The sequence below is a fragment of the Schistocerca piceifrons genome, chromosome 6 (genome assembly GCF_021461385.2).
Source record: "Schistocerca piceifrons isolate TAMUIC-IGC-003096 chromosome 6, iqSchPice1.1, whole genome shotgun sequence".
Classification (NCBI taxonomy): Eukaryota; Metazoa; Arthropoda; class Insecta; order Orthoptera; family Acrididae; genus Schistocerca; species Schistocerca piceifrons.
The window spans coordinates 389,736,558-389,756,238 of record NC_060143.1 but is presented as its reverse complement, the minus strand read 5'-3'; the positions used below and the strand labels follow the sequence as shown (position 1 = coordinate 389,756,238).

Here is a 19,681-nt window from a genome sequence, read left to right as displayed (position 1 = left end):
CCTAATTGATGAAGAAAGACTAAGAGGTGCATGAAGAAGAGACAAAAGCCTACAACATGCAGCAAAAGGGAAGAAAAGACCAGTGAAAAGGAAACTAACTCTGGAAAAAGAAGAGGATGCTGATAATCCATCATACGGGGCAGGAATGTATTAAAAACTTTGGAAGCCATTTCCTGTAACTTTAAAATTTTCATCTTTGAGGAACATTTTCTCAAAAACTGCTAACAGTATATCAATGAAATTTATACACAATATTGTTTACTTCTTTTCCTTGATTTTTTTATAGCAAATTGTAAAAAAAAATTGTATAATGCAAAAGTTATAGAAGAAAAAGTGCAAAATTTTAGAGAAAAAATAAGCATCTGTTAAAAAAAATTGTGAAACAAAAACCAATAAATATTTCTTAACATGGAATTATAACTTTGTAGAGAAATGTTCACTGAACATGTAGTCCAAATTTCAGAGCAATATGTTTAATGGTTTTAGAAAAAATGTTCCTTCTATTTGCTAAAATTAACATGGAGGAGATGGATCATTCCAGCTCCCCTTAATAAATCAAGGCCAGTGCTCAAACTTGTTTGTCACGTGTCAAAAATGTTTCTGACATGTAAAGTTTGCTCTTCTTCTTTTTTGCTTGCATGCATACTCTTGTAGAGTATCATGCATAAATTTTACGCATGAAATTCTGGGTATGTGTGGTGTAATGTAACAGATAAAGATGAATATATAGTAGAACACAATATGTCAGCTTAATAAACAACACAATACACTTTTTACTGCACATGTAAATGTTTATGAACAGATCTTTATTTTTTGCTCCATTTAATTATTATTTATTATGTTGTATGGAAGATTAATTAATAGTATCTTTACCCAATTTTTGTAAAAGCAATGCTTGATTCTCACGTAAATACTTGCTCTGTCTCTTTTTATTTGAAGTAAAATAAAGCACATGAAATTATACTATATAATTAGTTCAGTTACAATTGTTATCAAAATGAAAGCTAAAGTAATTTTGTCAATGATAAAGGCTTTCTAATTTTAATTGTTAAAAACATGTATAATGTGAGTTTTGATTTGAAACAATGTAAACTTAATAAATTTTATAACAGAAATTGTAATTATATTTTGTCATATAAGCCATGGTGTGTTTAGATAATTTTAATCACTAATTGTAATTATAGCTAAATTGAGATATTATATCAATATTACATGCACTGGTTCACATTGTTACAGATATATTTGTGTAGTGGTGGCTGTGCCCTCCAAACCAAAACATTGCAGAAGAGTACATCAATGTACAAGCTTAATGAGTGCATAGCAGTACAGTGCCAAGTCAGTCTCATTTCAGGTTCAAAATCTGTAATTTCAAAATCAGTTTAACAGAAAAAATGAAGAGTATAGAAAACTGTTGATCAGTCTGGCACTGCTGAAGTGAATAAATGGAAAATCATGTACATCTGCCCATGGACCTGTTTATTCAGCCTCAAAGCCAAATGCTAATATTAATTATATTCTAACTTCTATCTGACATGAAATTGACTCTTATTATATGTTCTGGATAGTGTTTCAATTTAACTACCAGCAAGGTAAAAACATATTTTCTGCGAATGTTAAACAATAACTTGTATTATATGTAACAGATGGACAGTAATGTTAGAACACACTTACCAATGCATTTATCATTTTGAGACATGTAAAAAATGTCTCATATCTTCATAATTCTTTCTTTTTAATTTACAGACATTTCTTACAAAATATTCTCTAAGAAGGATAAGGGTGGAAAAGTATGAAAAAAGAAAGCAAACACACTAAGTACAAAATCTGACTGCCTAATGTTTCCTCTATGTTTCAAGGATCTTTGCAGACCATGACATGAAGAAAACTTTGATTTTCCTATTTAGTGAGGAATGTAGAATATATGTCCCTGTAGTCATTGTTTTTAATATGTAATGATAGTGTTCTGTCTGTTGGTAGTTAGATTGTGATTCAGCCTTTGAAGAAGCTTACCTCAGTAATATTTGGCTAGCAAGCAAAGGATGGTGGTGATATTGAGTTTCAGATTACCAGACCATGCGCCATCCTGTTGTGAACTGCAGACCTCCTCAAAGTTTTTCCTGGAGTGAAGTCATGTAGTATTATTGATAGTGATCAATCTATACCATCCCAAACAGGCTCAATTTTCATAATATCTGTACAAGTGGAAGCCAAAATAACTTAATGAAGAGAAGAAGCATAAATGTGAGAATCTGTCAGCAATGACTGGACTGTCATGCTGATGATGGTGGAATGTTTCTGAAATCACTGGAAATGAAGCACAAGTTCATTTCTTTGAACCAAAGAGCAAACACCAGAGCATGGAATGGAAATGTCCAGATCTCCAACCAAGATGGAGTTCAAGAGTCAGCTCTCTGCAGTAAAAAATGAGGTTCACAGTTTTCTGGGACACACAAGGGTCAATTCTGGAACATTACCTAGAAAAGGGACCAAAGTAAACAGCCAACATGGCAGTGATATGCTTTGAAATAAGTTGAAGTTTGCAATTTAAAACAAACACCAAAATCTCTTGCCACATGAAGTGTGTGTGTGTATGTGTATGTTTTTTTCTTTTTTTTCTTCATGACAATGCATGTTCACATACCACTGCTAGTACCATTCAGACTCTCCCAAGTATGTATTTAGGGATGTTGGAGCATCCCACAAACAGTCCTGATCTCACCCTGTTGGATTGCAATTTGTTGAGTTCATTTAAAGATGGCTTGTGAAGCTATCAGTTCATCACAGATTATGAGGTGAAAGAAAGTGATGCCCAACCAAACAATTTTTCTAATGGTACTGGAAAGCATTTGCAACAGTTGACCATGTGTATTGAAAAATGGGGTGACTATGTCGAAAAATGATGCTATCGCAAATTTTGTACTGTTGTTGGAATAAATTATTGACATATTGTGCAGATACTTTTTGACTTACCCTCTTAACAATTATGTGTCAGTAAATACATGCATGGTGTTAAGCCAGAATTTGTTTTTAGAGATAGTGATGTTATAAATATTCAAACAACTTTGACAAATGGTTTAGCTACTGTGGGCAATAATTTCTGAAGAAGCATACTTTGTTTCTCTTATGATGTGGAATGATTATGGTGTATAGCATAGTCACTTCCTCCAATGGAAAATACTTACCTGTCCATTAGAATAGAAATTCCGTATACATCCTTCAAAACCTATTGCATTTGGACTTGCATTCCATTTATAGATTTCTGGTGGTATTTCTTCCCAGTAAATGCCACCAATCTGTAGAGGACTGTTTAAATTCAAACGCTCACTGAACTTAGAAACTTTGGCCTTTACAAGACAACTTGTTCCATTAAACAATGATGTTTTCATGTCTTGCAGTTCCACGACATCAGCTGATTTGCAGTAATCTAGTATGAGATGAACATTCTACAACAAAAATACAAAATTATTCAGCCACATCAATTCATCTGTAAATACAGAAAATTTATAGATACAAGATAAGATTTTTCAATTTCTTAAGTAAAAAAGACTGGGACAACAAAAACATTATAAATACTCGAAAAGTAGCCATATTTACAAATTAATTTGTGATGTAAATGTAAAATGACTTGTTCCACATCATTACAATTTATAGTATAAAAGATCCACAGAACATGAAACTAACTAAACTACATGTACATATTCCTTTTCCAGCCAAATAAACAGTAGAGACTAACCACCATATTTATTTGCATGTGTTTGAGCATGAATTAATTACAATGAAATTTTAACAAGTTTCAGGCTTATTTATCTATACTGTGCCATTTTATCTCTTTAACTTGATGGTAGTTAATTATTTAATTCTATTTTTCCTTGAGATTTCTGCAATTATTATTACATTGTAATTTCATTTTAAGTAGTAGGATGATTGTACTTACCTCAGAACCCCAAAATAAATCAATCTGATGCCACATTCCATCATTCAGCTTCTTCTTTACTTTTATAAATATCTCAGTGGTATCATGACCTAAATGAAAAAGTAGTCTAGGCTCACCACTCTTTAATTCCAATCCAATATAATCTGTAATTAAAATGTCATTTCAGAAAAGTTGAAGCTAATTTTAAGAATACATCATTCAGATCTGACACAGAAGACATTAAAGGATACCTGATATAGTAACCCCATCAATTATGACGGGAGATAATGGACCATTGTAGAACAGCAATCCGTCTTCTTTATAGGTTAGAAATTCTACACTTATATGGTTTTCAGCCTGTGGCTGGATTGATTGGAACCAAGCCCAGCCACTTCCTTGAAAGCTTCTCACAGTTTGTTGGCAGCGGGGTCCTTCATACCCACTTGGACAGGCACAGCTGCTTCATAAACACATGTAATAAAAAAAAGACATGACACATTTATAAAAACTACATCTTAAGTAGAAAACTAACTTTTTGTTTTCTAAATCAACACAAAGACTTCAGCTCTTTAATTATAATTTTGATAACCATATAGGAATAATTCTCTATACCATCACTTCTATACATATCCATGATAGATGTCACATAGCAGATAGTCCCTAGGCACTAGTCTTGGCAGGAAAAAAGGTTTCCATTTCAATATTTTGGTTGGGAAGGTGGTTATAGTGACAAAGTGTACCGTACTTCAACATCAGATCATGCACCAATCCCTATGTCTGGCATAGCACATGTGGCTGACATGGAACTAAATTTCTCTGAGTTACAAACAGCAATATAGAAGGAAATGAATTCTTATTTGGTATTTTCTAATTCAATGCAACTAAACAGAGAAATTTCAGATTGCCTGCTCAACATTGTATATATGATTACTCATTAGTGTAGGACGTACTGAATGTCACGATGGAAACTGGGCAGCTATTGCAATTTACTCTCAACTGTTGTGGTTCCCCTACCAAGAGGATCATCAGGAGAGGATCATCAGGAGCCCATGATCTGATTCAATTGTTATGCAAACTGTGGACTGTGTGGTGAGTGTGTAACCAGTTTGACTTAGGTACTACTATTCTCGAGTCTATTTGTCTTTGGCAGAACTTTGATACAGTATAGACTGGACTTTGGTCTGGAGTACTAGCTTAGGTTAGCATGCAATGTCTCCAAGGAATGTCTTTCGTATATCTCTTGTTGTAAATAAGCTGGAGCAAGTCCCAAGTCCCCACTAGCTCACATGTAACTTGCCTTTACAAAAGTGTTGATGACTTGTGACCTGTGATTTGCACAAACATTTTTGTAATTAAACAAAAGTGTGTGAGATAATGACAAATATATTACAGGCAGTGCAAGCATTAAGGAGTGTAGCAGGAACATCTCACACACCACCAGCTCTTACAGCTTTTCTATGGTTTAATGAACAAGACAAGTGGAACACTTACTGTTGATGATTACAGTCATACTTTTTGGATTGCCAGATTTCCAGTATACAAAGAAAAAAGGGTATGTTCTTGTCACAAAATCCCGAAGTGTAACATTTAATATAAAAATTAGAGTCATTAATGAATATGGCAGAACCTGAGTTGTCCAGAACATCTGCTTTATTACAAGAAAATTCTTCAGCAAAAAAACATATTGTAGCCAAGTTACAACTTTGGCAATAAAAAAATGACCTGAATCAACTGTACACAGACTGGGCCACTATCCTACAGGGTTTAAGTGGGAACTGCAATTTTAAATGTTTGTGCTGGAAAAATTATGAAGACACTCTAGTAATGGACATTATAGTGCCTATTACACCTGACTGGGAATTGAGTAAAGATGCACTGAGGAGATCACATCAATCTTTGACTGAAGTAATGTGATAGCTAAAGTCAACACAACTGGCCATGCAGCCCAGAGTGCTTTTATGATGGAAGAAGCATTGCAGCAGTCAGCTGTCCTGCACTGGTCATGCAAGACACCATGCTACCACTGGTGGGGCCCTCATCTGTTCCATGGACTTATGACAATGGGCCACATCAGTGACAGCACTATTGCCTATCTGAATACATTGTTTTCTCTGCCATGCATGCAGCACATGCCCCATTGCTATACAACATGTCACAGGTGGAACAAAAAGGGACACTTGCAAGAAGTACTACATGTTGTAAGAGTTCCAGTGAAGATACACCTGAATGTGTGAAAGTAAGTAATAAACCTGCTGAATAATAAATCTACAGAAATCCAGATATCTAAGGACAAATCACAGTGAATGTGCTTAATGTGTTCATTGAGAAACACCCGGTGAGCTTTCTCTTGGACACCAGTGCATCTGTGTTCTTGCTAAACTATTCTACTTATTTAAGTTTAGGGTTGCCACATTTTCAGGCTGCAGAGACAAATCTTTGGACTTATCAACATAGGGATGTAGATGTGCCACCCAGTGTCACTATGGAAACAGAATATCTGGAATAATATTACTGTTGACTGTTGTTGCAATACCCAGAGGTCATCAGGAATGCCCTCTGATGGGACTATACCAGAATCTGGAAAATGAACCAATCCAGTGCCAGAGTGCATCAGTTATGATGCAATTCATGGAGTATGTGATGAGTGATATATCAGTTTCATTAAGGGATGGATATTGTGGGCTCTGTTTTTTTTTACACAGAACTTCAATACTGTTTAGACTGGACTTTGCTTTGGAATATGGATTTAAGTTAACTTGCAGTGTTTCCATGGAACATAACTAAACTGGATGAGTCCCCTCTAGCTTGTATGTACCTCAACTTACAAAAGTTGGCTTCAAAAGTACTATAATTAGGAGTCTGAAAAAATGTAATGTAGAAAACTTGTTTTCAGCCCAGGGTGAACCCTCTGCCAGGAACTTAATTGTGAATTAGAGAATCACCACACAGATGCAGATGATATGATTACTTACTTGTAGTCATGGTGGTTTTGGGCCAGATGTTTTAGGGTTACATTCATAGCACAGCTCTTCATTTATGTGCTACAGTCATCAGTGTGTGTGAGCACAAGTGCACCAATGTAAGGCATCATATTTATAACGGTGCTGCATCGTATACCATCAGATGATCTGATTGGAGGGCACTGCAATGCATGGAACTTGACTGGGAGGGTACAGCTGCCAAAGATGTTGAGGCAAACTCTCTGGGTACAGAAACGTTATGTAGAGAGAAAGGTTTGAAGCAGTATTGATCCTAATGTTAAGCACACACAGAGATTAAAAAAATGTGGAATACTGATGTTTTTGGCACAGATAGTTTTCAGAAACAGATGTAAGAAAAATATCAAGGATATCTGATATAGCCATGCATTCATAATGATGATGCTTATTGAACCTTTGCTTTTGGGTCTTCTTATTACTATGAAGCAGAACTTGATAAGCATTATTCACTCACTAACAGACAAAAGAGCAGGGCTTAGAATGTTGTGAGAAAGAATAATTTTATCTCACTAGTAAGTGTGTCACTGTAACAGTAACTTTGTTTACTAGAAAGCAACAGCAGTTTGAAGCATTTGCTGCACATTCATGGTTGAAAAATGGGTAGTGGATATCAATCGTTAGATCAACCCTGGGTGACCTAAGGATGTATCCTGTTAATCCACTGTGCCAATGTACTGATAAGGAATCTTGAAGATAAAGAAAGGTATATGTAGTATGTGTGTAACATATGTAATGACATACATTTTTGGGATGAGAATATTAAGCTCAGCAATATCTTTTGGGCTTTTTGAATGAAGTAGATAAAGTATGAGTACTATGACTCTCCTCTTTATACCCATGAAACCATACTTATCCATAAGACAAATAGAACATCATACTGCATGAGCTCTCATCCAAGTTATCCAGTTCATAAATCACAAATCCACATATCATCAATTATTGACAATTATTTAATTGGATATATAAGAAATCTACTCACCAAGTGGTGGCAAAACACACACATAAAAGACTGGTGTAATTGGCAAGCTTTCAGAGCCAGTGGCTCCATCTCCAGGCTCAAGGTTTGAAGGGGAAGGAGGAAGGGTGAAGGAAGAGGACTGGAGAGGTCTAGGAAAAGAGGTAGATTTTGGGAAAGTCACCCAGAACCATGAGTCAGGGGAGACTTACCGTCCGAGATGAGAAGGAAAGACTGAGTGTTGGGGACTGTATCAGATGAGATTTGAGAACCTGAGAGCTTAAAGGTGGAAGACAGGGTCACTCACAAGACAGAGATTACTACTTAAACATCATGCATGAGTTAATAAGAGTGAAAAGCTAAGTGCATTGTTTGTAACAGAGGTGGGAGAGGGCTGGTGAAAAATAGAAGGCAAAGACAATGAAAGATGTAGAGAACTAAAATGGAGTGAAGCAAAGAGTAGTTACAGTGAAGAAATGCTGAAATGGAAGAAATTAATGTAACTTAAGGGCAGGTGGGTGCTTAGAACCAAGGACATGTTGTAGTGCTAGTTCAGACCTGCGAAGTTCTGAGAAACTGGTGTCTGGGGGAAGAATCCAGATGGCATCTGTGGTGAAACAGGCACCGAGGTCACAGATGTCATCCTGTAGAGCATGCTCTGCAACAGGATATTGTGAGTTGCCAGTATATATCCTATAATAGCCCTGTAAATGGCAAAACATATACTACCAAAGGGAGAGCCACTTGCGAAATGACACATGTCATATACCAGCAATTATGTAAACACTGTTCGGCCTGCTGCATTGGCATAGTACCACTAAATTATCAATTAGGATAAATGGACATAGGCAGAGGGTGTGCACTGGCAACCTGCAATTTCCTGTTGCAGAGCATGCTCTACAAGATGATATTCATGACCTCGGCACCTGTTTCACCACATGAGCCATATGGATTCTTCCCCCAGACACCAGTTTCTCAGATCTCCGCAGGTCAGAACTGGCACTACAATGTGTCCTTGGTTCTTGGCACCCACCTGGCCTTAATTTACGTTAATTTCTTCTGTCTCAGCATTTATTCACTGTAACTACCCTTTGCTTCACTCTGTTTTAGTTTTCTACATCTTTCAATGTTTTTGTTGTCTATTTTTCACTGCCTCCCTCCCACTTCTGTTACGTACAATGCAGGTAGCTTTTCACTCTTATTAACTCATGCATGATGTTTAAGTAGTAATCTCTGTCTTGCATATTACCCTATCTTCCACATTTAAGCTCTCGGGTTTTCAAATCTCATCTGATGCAGTCCCCAACACACAGTCTTTCCTTCTCATCTAGGATGGTAAGTCTCCCCTGACCCGTGGTTCTGGGTGACTTTCCCAAAATCTACCCCTTTTCCTAGACCTCTCCAGTCCTCTTCCTTCACCCTTCCTCCTTCCCCTTCAACCATTCCGCCTGAAGATGGAGCCACTGGCTCTGAAAGTTTGCCAATTACAACAGTCTTTTATGTGTGTTTTGCCACCACTTGGTGAGTAGATTTTTGTGTCTAGCCAATTAAATAAATACACAAATCAGATGAATGTAATAGCAAAGCACCAACAGAAATACCACATTCAATATAACATCACTAGACTCCTGTAGTATCTTCAGTACTTTATAAGCATGGAGTGGTTGATCCATTTTCTATGCTGTCAAAAACATTAGTTTTGAAGTACTAGTTAACTTTATACATACAGAACCATCAGCACCATTTCTGCAGCTTGTATTGTCCTTGTCTCAGCAACATTTAGGCAAACTGATGCCATAATGGATATCAACCTATGCTGAATTTGTCTTATGTAAAGGGTAGCAACAGGATTGTTGTTGGGATTTTAATCTAAAGTTGGGTTTGATGCCAACAGTCCATGCTAGTCTGTCCTGTGAAAGTCTCTTCATCTGTGCATAACCACTGCAACCTACAGCCTGCTCACTATATTTGAGTCTTGGTCCCTCTCTACAATTTTTGCCTCCCAAACTGATGATTCCTTGACACCTCAGAGTGTGTTATGTCAACCGATCTCTCTTTAGTAAAGTTGTACCATCAATCCCCAACCCCTTCAATTTTGATTCACTACTTCACTATTTATGTGGTCTTCCAATCTATGCTTGAACGTTCTTCTGTAGCACCACATTTCTCATGCTCCTATTCTCTTCTTGTCTGAACTATTTATTGTCCACATTTACCATTCATATAAAGCTACACTACAGACAAACATCTTCAGAAAGCTATTCTATCATTTAAATTTACATTCAATGTTAACAAATATCCAGTTGCAGGAGTGCTTTTCTTGCTAATGGTCTACATTTTATATCCATTCTACCTCAGTCATCATCAGTTATTTTGCCATAAAAGTAGCGAAACTCATTTACTACTTGTAGTGTCCCATTTCCTAACCTAATTCCCCCAGCACCACCTAATTTGATTTGATTGCATTCCATTACCCTTGTTTTACTTTTGTTGATGTTCATCTTACAGCTTCTTTTCAAGATTCTATACTTTCTGTTGGACTGATCTTTCAAATCTCTACAGAATTATAATGTCAGCAGGGAATGTAAAAATTTTTATTTCTTCTGCCTGAACATTAATTCCCTTTCCTAATTTCTTTGATTCTCTGGCTATGTCAACTTGCATTCATTCATCTGTGGCCAATGATGCCTTAGTATCACCAATGATTCTGAAATCAGATAATGTGCAAAGAAATGGGATACAGAAGTAATAAGGAATGAGGATATATGTTTGGAGTTCTTTGTGGCTATAGATGCTGTGATAATGAATAGCTAAGCAGGAAGTTCAATTGAAGAGGAATGGGCATTTTGAAAAAGGACACTCACAGAAGATGGAAAGAAAACTGTTGGTTCAAAGAACTTAACCGTAAAGAATCCAGGGGTAACAAGATTATTCAGTTGATTGATGAAAGAAGGAAGTACAAAATGTTCAAGGAAATTCATGAATACAGAAATACAAGGCACTTAGAAATGAAATAAGTAGGAAGTGCAGGGAATGTAATGTGAAATGGCTGCATGAAAGATGTGAACAAACTGAAAATGAAATGATTGTCAGAAGGAGTTATTCAGCATATGGGAAAGTCAAAAGAACATTCACTGAACTCAAAAGCAAGGGCAGCAACATTAAGAATGTAATGGGAATACCACTGTTAAATGCAGAGGAGAGAGCAGATAGGTGGAAAGAATATAATGTAGTCCTCTATGAGGGGGACGACTTGTCTGATGACATGATAGAAGAGAAAATGGAGTCAATATGGAAGATATAGGATTTCAGAATCAGAATTTAAAAGAGCTTTGGAAGACTTAAAATCAAATAAGGCTGAATGGACAGATAACAATCCATCAGAATTTCTAAAATGATGGGGGAAGTGGCAACAAAATGACTATTCACATTGATGTGTTGAATGTATGAGTCTGGCTTTCAGAAAAATATCATGCACACAATTATGAACACTGCAAGAGTCAACAAGTGTGAGAATTATTGCACAATCATCTTAGCAGCTTATGCATCCAAATTGCTGACAAGAATAGTAAACAGAGGAAGGGAAAAGAGAATTGATGGTGTGTTAGATGAAGATTGTATTGGCTTTAGGAAAGGTAAAGGCACCAGAGTGGCAATACTGAGATGAAGATGATAGTGGAAGCAAGACTAAAAACAAATCAAAATATGTTCACAGAACCTGTCAACTAGTAAAAGGCCTTCAACATTGTAAACTAATGTAACATGTTCAAAATTCTGAGAAAAATTGGTATAAGCTACAGGGAAAGATGGCTAATATACAATATATACAAGAACCAAGAGGAAATAATAAGATTGGAAGACCAAGTATGAAGTGCTTCAATTAAAAAGGGTGTAAGACAGGGATCTAGTCTTTCACCCCTAATGTTCAATCTATACATCGATAAAGCAATGACGGAAACAAAGAAAGGTTAAAGAATGGATTAAAATTCAACAAGAAAGGATATCAGTGACAAGATTTGCTGGTGACATTGCTACCCTCAGTGAAAGTGAAGAAGATCTACAGGATCTACTAAATGGAATGAACAGTTTAATGAGTACAAAATATGGACTGAGAATAAATCAGAGAAAGACAAAAGTAGTGAGAAGTAGCAGAAAAGAGAACAGCAGGAAACTTAAAATCAAAATTGGTGATCATGAAGTAGATGAAGTTAAGGAATGCTGCTACCTAGGCAGCAATATAACCCATAATGGACAGAGCAAGTAGGACATAAAAAGCAGACTAGCACTGGCAAAATGGACATTCCTGGCAAAGAGAAGTCTACTAGTATGAAACATATATCTTAATTTGAGGAAGAAATTTCTGAGAATGTATGTTTGAAGCAAGCATTGTATAGCAGTGAATCATGGGCTGTGGAAAAACCAGAAAAGAAGAGAGACTTGAAGCATTTGAGATGTAGTGCTACAAAAGAATCTTGAAAATTAGGTGGACTGATAAGGTAAGGAACGAGAAGGTTCTCCACAGATTTGGTGAGGAAGGCAGTATATGGAATACATTGACAAGAAGAAGGGACAAGATTGTAGGACATCAGGGAAGACATCAGAGAATAACTTCTGTGGTACTAGCAGGAGTTGTAGAAGGTAAAAATTGTTGAGGAAGCAGTGACTGGAATACATCCAGCAAATATTTGAGGATAGAGGTTGGAAGTGCTACTCTGATATGAAGAGGTTGGCACAGGTGAGTAATTTGTAGTGGGCACACCAAACAGGTCAGCACACTGATGGAGGGAAAAAAATTCTCTGACCTAACTACCCATTGAAGGGATATAACGTTCAATGCTCTGATCCCTAGAATGTTAGTTGTTAGTTTTGGTTTTCCTGATGATGACCTCAATTATTTTACCACCTGAATAGAGGATGATATCACTATTAAGCCTAGCACTAGAGGCTGCATGCCCTGGGGGAATAGAATTCCACAACAAAACTACAGTGAAATAATGACTGCAATAAAGTTTATTCACAAGACAGTAGTAGTGCTGTTCATGAACAGAAGGTGACAAACATATTTGTTTTCTTTGCAAGAGAAGAAAGGACAAAATAAAAGTTTTTAGGAATTGAGTAGAAAAGTCACTCTGGACTCTATGAATAGCAGATGCATATTAACAGAACCAGATGAAAACCAGCAGCCAAATGGTAGCAACAGCCAATATTAAAAAACCTGAGAATTAGAAGTAATAGAAATAAATTTTCAGTCACAAAAAGTGACATAACTCTCCTTATAGCAGAACACAGTTGCCTACGCTGTGATGCACAACAGTTGTATAAATATGTATGCGTGCTAACTTTGCCAATGATAAAATGAGTACCCTTGGTCAATCTGCCACATCTGAAAGCATTATATCCTCTCACAAAAACATCCCTGTCTCCATCTCCTGTCAGCCAGGGCTCTACAGCTATCACATCAGGCTCAATGGAGTCAGACATCTAACAGAGCACTGAGGTGTCTTTTGGTAAACTGAAGGTACATAGTCAGGAAAGAAATACAATTCAGTACATTAGTTGATGAAACAGTGAGATGTGAATACTGGCTGACAGGGCATGCTGGGACAGGGATGCTTTTACAAGAGAATGCCATGCATTCAGAAGGGACAGAGGGGTAATGGGTGTGGGGTATATCTTTTAGTGTATGAAGCATATGCATCCCAACAACCTTTCTATGATAATGTCAATGAAAAGAACAAATTGCTATTCAGCTTATAAAGAAAATGCTGAATTGCAGACACGCATAATGAAAAGTGTGTTAGAAGTGTCTAGCTCTTGGACTATGTTCTTCATCAGAAGTAGAAAACACATCCGCACATATTCACCCAAGCACAACTCACATACACATGGACACTGTCAACTCTGGATGTTAATGCCTGGAAGAGTTAATGTAACAAGCATGGCAAATTATGAGTGGGATAGTAGTGTACTTGAGAAATTGTTGAATTTTGGGAAACTGGCTGAAAAGAAGGGTAAAAGTGTATCTATTGAGGGAATGCTGAACCTCCTAGGAGTGTATCAGAAAGGAAAAGTGAACTAACATGGCTGGAATCAATCTGTTGCAAACAGGCTGAGCTGGAAAGGGGCTATGAGCAATTTGTTACAGAAAACAAAAACACAAGGGATGATAATTTATGTTTATTTTTCTGATAAATTTAGGTGATAAACAGTATAAAATGGACATAATTGAGGGGATAAATCACCATAATATTGTAGTATCTGAAGTATGCTTAGAGAACACAAGGCTAATGAAAGCAAAAATGGCACAATTGCAGAATATCACACAGAAAATGTGGAGGAAATACACTGAAGTGCAAAGAGACTGATACAGGCATGCATTTTCAAATACAGAGATAAGCAAACAGGCTGAATATGCCACTGCACTCAGCAACACCTATATAAGACAACAAGTGTCTGGTGCAGTTGTTAGATTGGTTACTGCTGCTACAAGGGCAGGTTATCAAGATTTAAGGGAGTTTGAACATGGTGTTATAGTCAGCACATGAGGAATGGGACACAGCATCTCCAAAGTAGCGATGAAATGGGTATTTTTGCTATGAGCATTTCATGAGTGTAGCATAAATATAAGGAATGCAGTAAAACATCAAATCTCTGACATCGCTGCGGCCTGAAAAACATCCTGCAAGAATGGGACCAATGATGACTGAAGAGAATCATTCAATGTGACAGAAGTGCAACCCTTCCACAAATTGCTGCAGATTTAAAAAAAAAAAAGTCAAATGTGTGTGAATTCCTAATTTGCCATGCTTGTTACATTAACTCTTCCAGGCATTAACATCCAGAGTTGACAGTGTCCATGTGTATGTGAGTTGTGCTTGGGTGAACTGCTGAGGTCATCAGTCCCTAGACTTATAAACTACTTAAACTAACGTAAACCATGAAATTTCCTGGCAGATTAAAACTGTTTGCCGGACCAAGACTTGAACTCAGGACCTTTGCCTTTCGCAGGCAAGTGCTCTCATTCTGGTAACATAAACTAACTTATGCTAAGAACAACACACACACACACACACAACCATGCCCAGAGGAGGACTTGAACCTCCGGCAGGAGGGGGCAACTGCAGATTTCAATGCTGGGCCATCAACAAATGCCAACATGCAAACCATTCAACGAAACACCATTGATATGGATGTTTGCAGCCGAGGGTTTACTCATGTACTCTTGATGACTGCATGACACAAAGCTTTATGCCTTTCATGGGCTCAACAACATCGACATCAGACTATTGACCACTGGAAACATGTTGCCTGGTCGGACGAGTCTTGTGGATGGACATGTATGGGTATGGAGACAATCATACAAATCCATGGACCCTGCATGCCAGAGGGGACTGTTTGAGCTGGTGGAGACTCTGTAATGGTGTGTGTGGGGCATGTGCAGTTGGAGTGATATGGGACCCCTGACATGTCTAGATACAGCTCTGACAGGTGACACGTTCATAAGCATTCTGTCAGATCACCTGCATCCAATCATGTCCATTGCGCATTCCGACAGACTTGGACGATTCTAGCAGGACAATGTGACACTCCACACATCCAGAATAGCTACAGAGTGACTCCATAAACACCCTTCTGAGCTTAAACACTTCCACTGGCCACCAAACTCCCCAGGCATGAACATTGTTGAGCATATCTTGGATGACTCACAACGCGCTGTTCAGAAGAGATTTCCGCTCTCTCATACTCTTACGGATTTGTGGACAGCCCTGCAGGATTCATGGGGTCAATTCCCTGCAGCACTATATCCAACATTAGTCAAGACCATGCCCTGTCATGTTGCAACACTTCTGCTTGCTTGCGAGGGCACTACATGATATTAGGTAGGTGTACCAGTTTCTTTGGCTCTTCAGTGAGATGTTCAATGAATGGTTAAAAGTGGGGAAACATGTTAAAGTACTGTGGTCAGAACTGAAGCAAATTATATCAGAACGTGGAGCAAAATCTTTTTCATAATAAGTCATAAAGTAAACTTCAGACACAATTTATTACACTAGAGCAGTGAGAATAATTAAACAGATGGTGAGAATGCATAATATTTATGTCAGGAGGGGAGAGAGCAGCAAGAGTTGGCCTAAAGAAGGAGATAAATGAACAGGGCAGCAAGAATTGGGCTAAAGGAAGAGTTAAAAAGTCTCCTGGAACAGGCAAATGGTTCAAATTTAATAATGAAGGCATATGTTGCCATAAAAGTAATAGGAAAAATATATCTAAAAACACAGATGATGTGACTTACCAAACGAAAGTGCTGGCAGGTCGATAGACACACAAACAAACACAAACATACACACACAAAATTCAAGCTTTCGCAACAAACTGTTGCCTCATCAGGAAAGAGGGAAGGAGAGGGAAAGACGAAAGGATGTGGGTTTTAAGGGAGAGGGTAAGGAGTCATTCCAATCCCGGGAGCGGAAAGACTTACCTTAGGAGGAAAAAAGGACAGGTATACACTCGCACACACACACATATCCATCCGCACATACACAGACACAAGCAGACATTTGTCTGTAATACCATCCATCATCCATGTAATAGCATCCATCAAGGCAGCAGGGGTGGACAGAATAAATGGAAAAATACTAAAAATCATGAGTGCTACCAGATTAATGCAAAGAAATGGTGGTAATACGTGTATACACAGAAAAAGATCTTTCTTGATGTTCATTGACTAGGGTCTGGCTTAGTTGTGCACTTGCAGACTTTAACATTGACTTTTATGGAAATTTTACCTCACAGTCTTGTGAATTTTAAGAGCATAAAATTAACAACTGTATCACTTTATTTGCCTGGCCTTCTTACCATGAGACTTCTGTGATTGTATAGGTTAAGTTGAGATCAAATTGTGACCATAGTTAGTTTATACAAAATGTTTACAAAAGTCCTTTTTCTTTCAATACCCTCATGGGGAAGTTTAAATTAATAATATTAATGAAACAGCTGACTAAGCTGGTGGCATAGCAGCCCAGTAATAAAGACCAAAAAAGGTAGAATATGGAAAATAATTCATGTAATAATAATTTTGTTATATCCTAGCCAGTAATGCCACCCGAGCCCGCTGCCAAAAGGTTGGCAGCATCAAGGTCCGGACGCTGTCCGCATAAGCAGCGCCAGCGAGACAGGAGTTCTCTATTTGCCGCTCAGTTGTATACTCGCCACCGAATGGTGTACTTGCTAGTCAGTTGTGTGTTCATCGCAGCAGAGTTGTTGTTTGTCATCAGCCAACGCTGATCTAGCCGCTCCGACTCGAACTAGACAGATTTCTGTAGACATGGAGTTCACTACTGTGTTGCTGTATCTTCGTTAATAAAGATAAGTACCGACTTTTATTTAATCAGAGTGTTTGGGTTTTCATCTTTCTGTTCACTGTTCCAGCGGACTGGTCGGCCCGCTATTAAAAGTGTGGCGGTGACTTCGTAAGCCGTTTCTACAGCGAATTGTTTGTCACTACGAACGCCGCCACAAAAAATTTTTTTACAGGGGTGGAGGGACTGCCATGAACAATACACTAAAGACCTCGACTAGCTGGAGGTTTGGAGGAGGGATGAGTGTGAGAGTGTGTGTGTGAAGCTTACTTTTGCGTCTTTCTCCTGAATAACTCAAAAACTGCAACCTCTAGAGAAAATTAAACTGCATGAAATTTCCTGCAAACATAGGCCCTATTCAGTTTTTCTTGAGGACTGTGTAAGGAAGCCGAAAAAATATTGAAAATCTTGTACACCATGCATGTGCTATAGCTTAGGCAGATTTTCAGCCCAGTTTGTAGTAGTTTCCCTACTTGATGGAACACTGGTGTCCCAAATTGTTCATCTCAGTTTCTTCTATACCACTGTGGTAAATTGTAGACAATTATTGTTTACACCTTGTATACAAGAGTGTTTGCAGGAAGTAGGGTGGTGGTGTAAGAGCCAGCATGGACACAGGTCAGGTTTTTCATGAGAGTCACATCTATTTGGGTTTCAGCAGAACCGATATGCAAAAGAGGACAACTTGACTGTATAGCCATTGATCTCTCCAAAGCTTTTGATAGGGTGAATCACAGGGTACTGCAAACAAAACTGCAAAGGCTGAGTCTTGATGAAAGAATAGTATTTTTTCCCCAGTCTTTTGACTAGTTTGATGTGGCATGCCATGAATTCCTCTCCTGCACTAACCTCTGTGTCTTAGAGTAGCCCTTGCACCCTACATGCTCAATTATTTGTTGAATATATTCCAGTCTCTGTCTTTCCCTACAGTTTTAACCTCCTACAGCTCAATCTAGTACCATGGACATTATTCTCTGGTGTCTTAACACATGTCCTACCATCCTGTCCCTTCTTCTTGTCAGGTTTTCCATATGTTCCTTTCTTCACTGATTTGTCAGAGAACCACGTCCTTATTTCTTATCTTACCATTCTACCAAATTTTCAATGTTCTTCTGTAGGACCATATCTCAAATTCTTTGAATTTCTTCTGTTCTGGTTTCCCAATGTCCACGATTTACTACCATTCAATGCTGTAATCCAACCATACATTCACAGAAATTTCTTCCTAGAATTAAGTCCCATGTTTGATACCTGTAGACTTCTCCTGGTCAGGAATGCCATCTTTGCCTGTGATAAATTGCTTTTTGTGTCCTCATTGCATCACTATCATTACAAAATAAGGGTGAAATTCATGGAACAACAATGCGGTGAATGCTCTTTATGTTAACAGAGAAGTAAAGGAATAGAACAAACTAGCAGGAGATATCCTCAGTCCATTTCCACAAACTGTCCTAAATTCGAGTACCTGGACCAACAGTGGCAAAACACCAAAGATTATAGAAAAAAGGAAAACGGTAAATTAAGTTTTGTAGTAAATTATTATACACTGTGGAGATAATGTACATATGTTATGTAAAAATGTCATGTTCAGGACCTTGACATCAGCTCTATTTGTGAGTAATTTGTCTTTAAATATGTCTGCTTGTGTCTGTATATGTGTGGATGGATATGTGTGTGTGTGTGCGAGTGTATACCCATCCTTTTTCCCCCTAAGGTAAGTCTTTCCGCTCCCGGTATTGGAATGACTCCTTACCCTCTCTCTTAAAACCCACTTCCTTTCGTCTTTCCCTCTCCTTCCCTCTTTCCTGAGGAGGCAACAGTTTGTTGCGAAAGCTTGAATTTTGTGTGTATGTTTGTATTTGTTTGTGTGTCTATCAACGTGCCAGCGCTTTTGTTTGGTAAGTCACATCATCTTTGTTTTTAGATAAAAATTATGTCACATACATTGGGTTTATGAGACAGATAAAGTGCCCTCAGACTTCAAGAAAAATGTAACAACGAACCAAAGAAAGCAGGCACTGATATGTCTGAATATTAGCAAATCATCATCAGGATTATATTTAATAAGCTGTGGGAGCCAAATATTAACATTAATTTTTTTTACAGAAGAATGGAATGGTGTAAAAGCCAACCTTGGGGAAAACCAGTTTAGGTTCCAGATAAATTATGGAATACAATTTATCTTGGAAGATAATGTAGATAGAAAAAAACCTTAGATTTATAGCATTTATAGAGTAAGAAAAAGTTATTGATAGTGGTGGCTTTGAAATTATGAAGTTAGCAGGGATAAAATAAAGGAACTGAAAGGTTATATATGACTTATACAGAGATCAAACAATGGAAAATCCAGGATGCAATGTACCAATATTATGAGAAGGAAAGTTGCTACTCACCATATGAGTTGCAGATGCCTATCTGAGTTGCAGATAGGCACAACAAAAATATTTTCAGACTT

General features: G+C 37.7%; 1 protein-coding gene across 1 annotated transcript in view; it reads right to left on the bottom strand.

The window, feature by feature from the left end:
- The window catches only part of LOC124803337 (neural-cadherin-like), a 251,418-nt gene that overhangs the window by 78,727 nt on the left and 153,010 nt on the right, over nucleotides 1-19,681 (bottom strand). The window contains exons 17-19 of the mRNA XM_047264522.1: nucleotides 4,165-4,370; nucleotides 3,935-4,077; nucleotides 3,183-3,443 (exon numbers count right to left, since the gene is read on the bottom strand). Of these exons, the coding sequence (XP_047120478.1) occupies nucleotides 3,183-3,443; nucleotides 3,935-4,077; nucleotides 4,165-4,370 (610 nt within the window). The remainder of the gene's footprint in view (nucleotides 1-3,182; nucleotides 3,444-3,934; nucleotides 4,078-4,164; nucleotides 4,371-19,681) is intronic.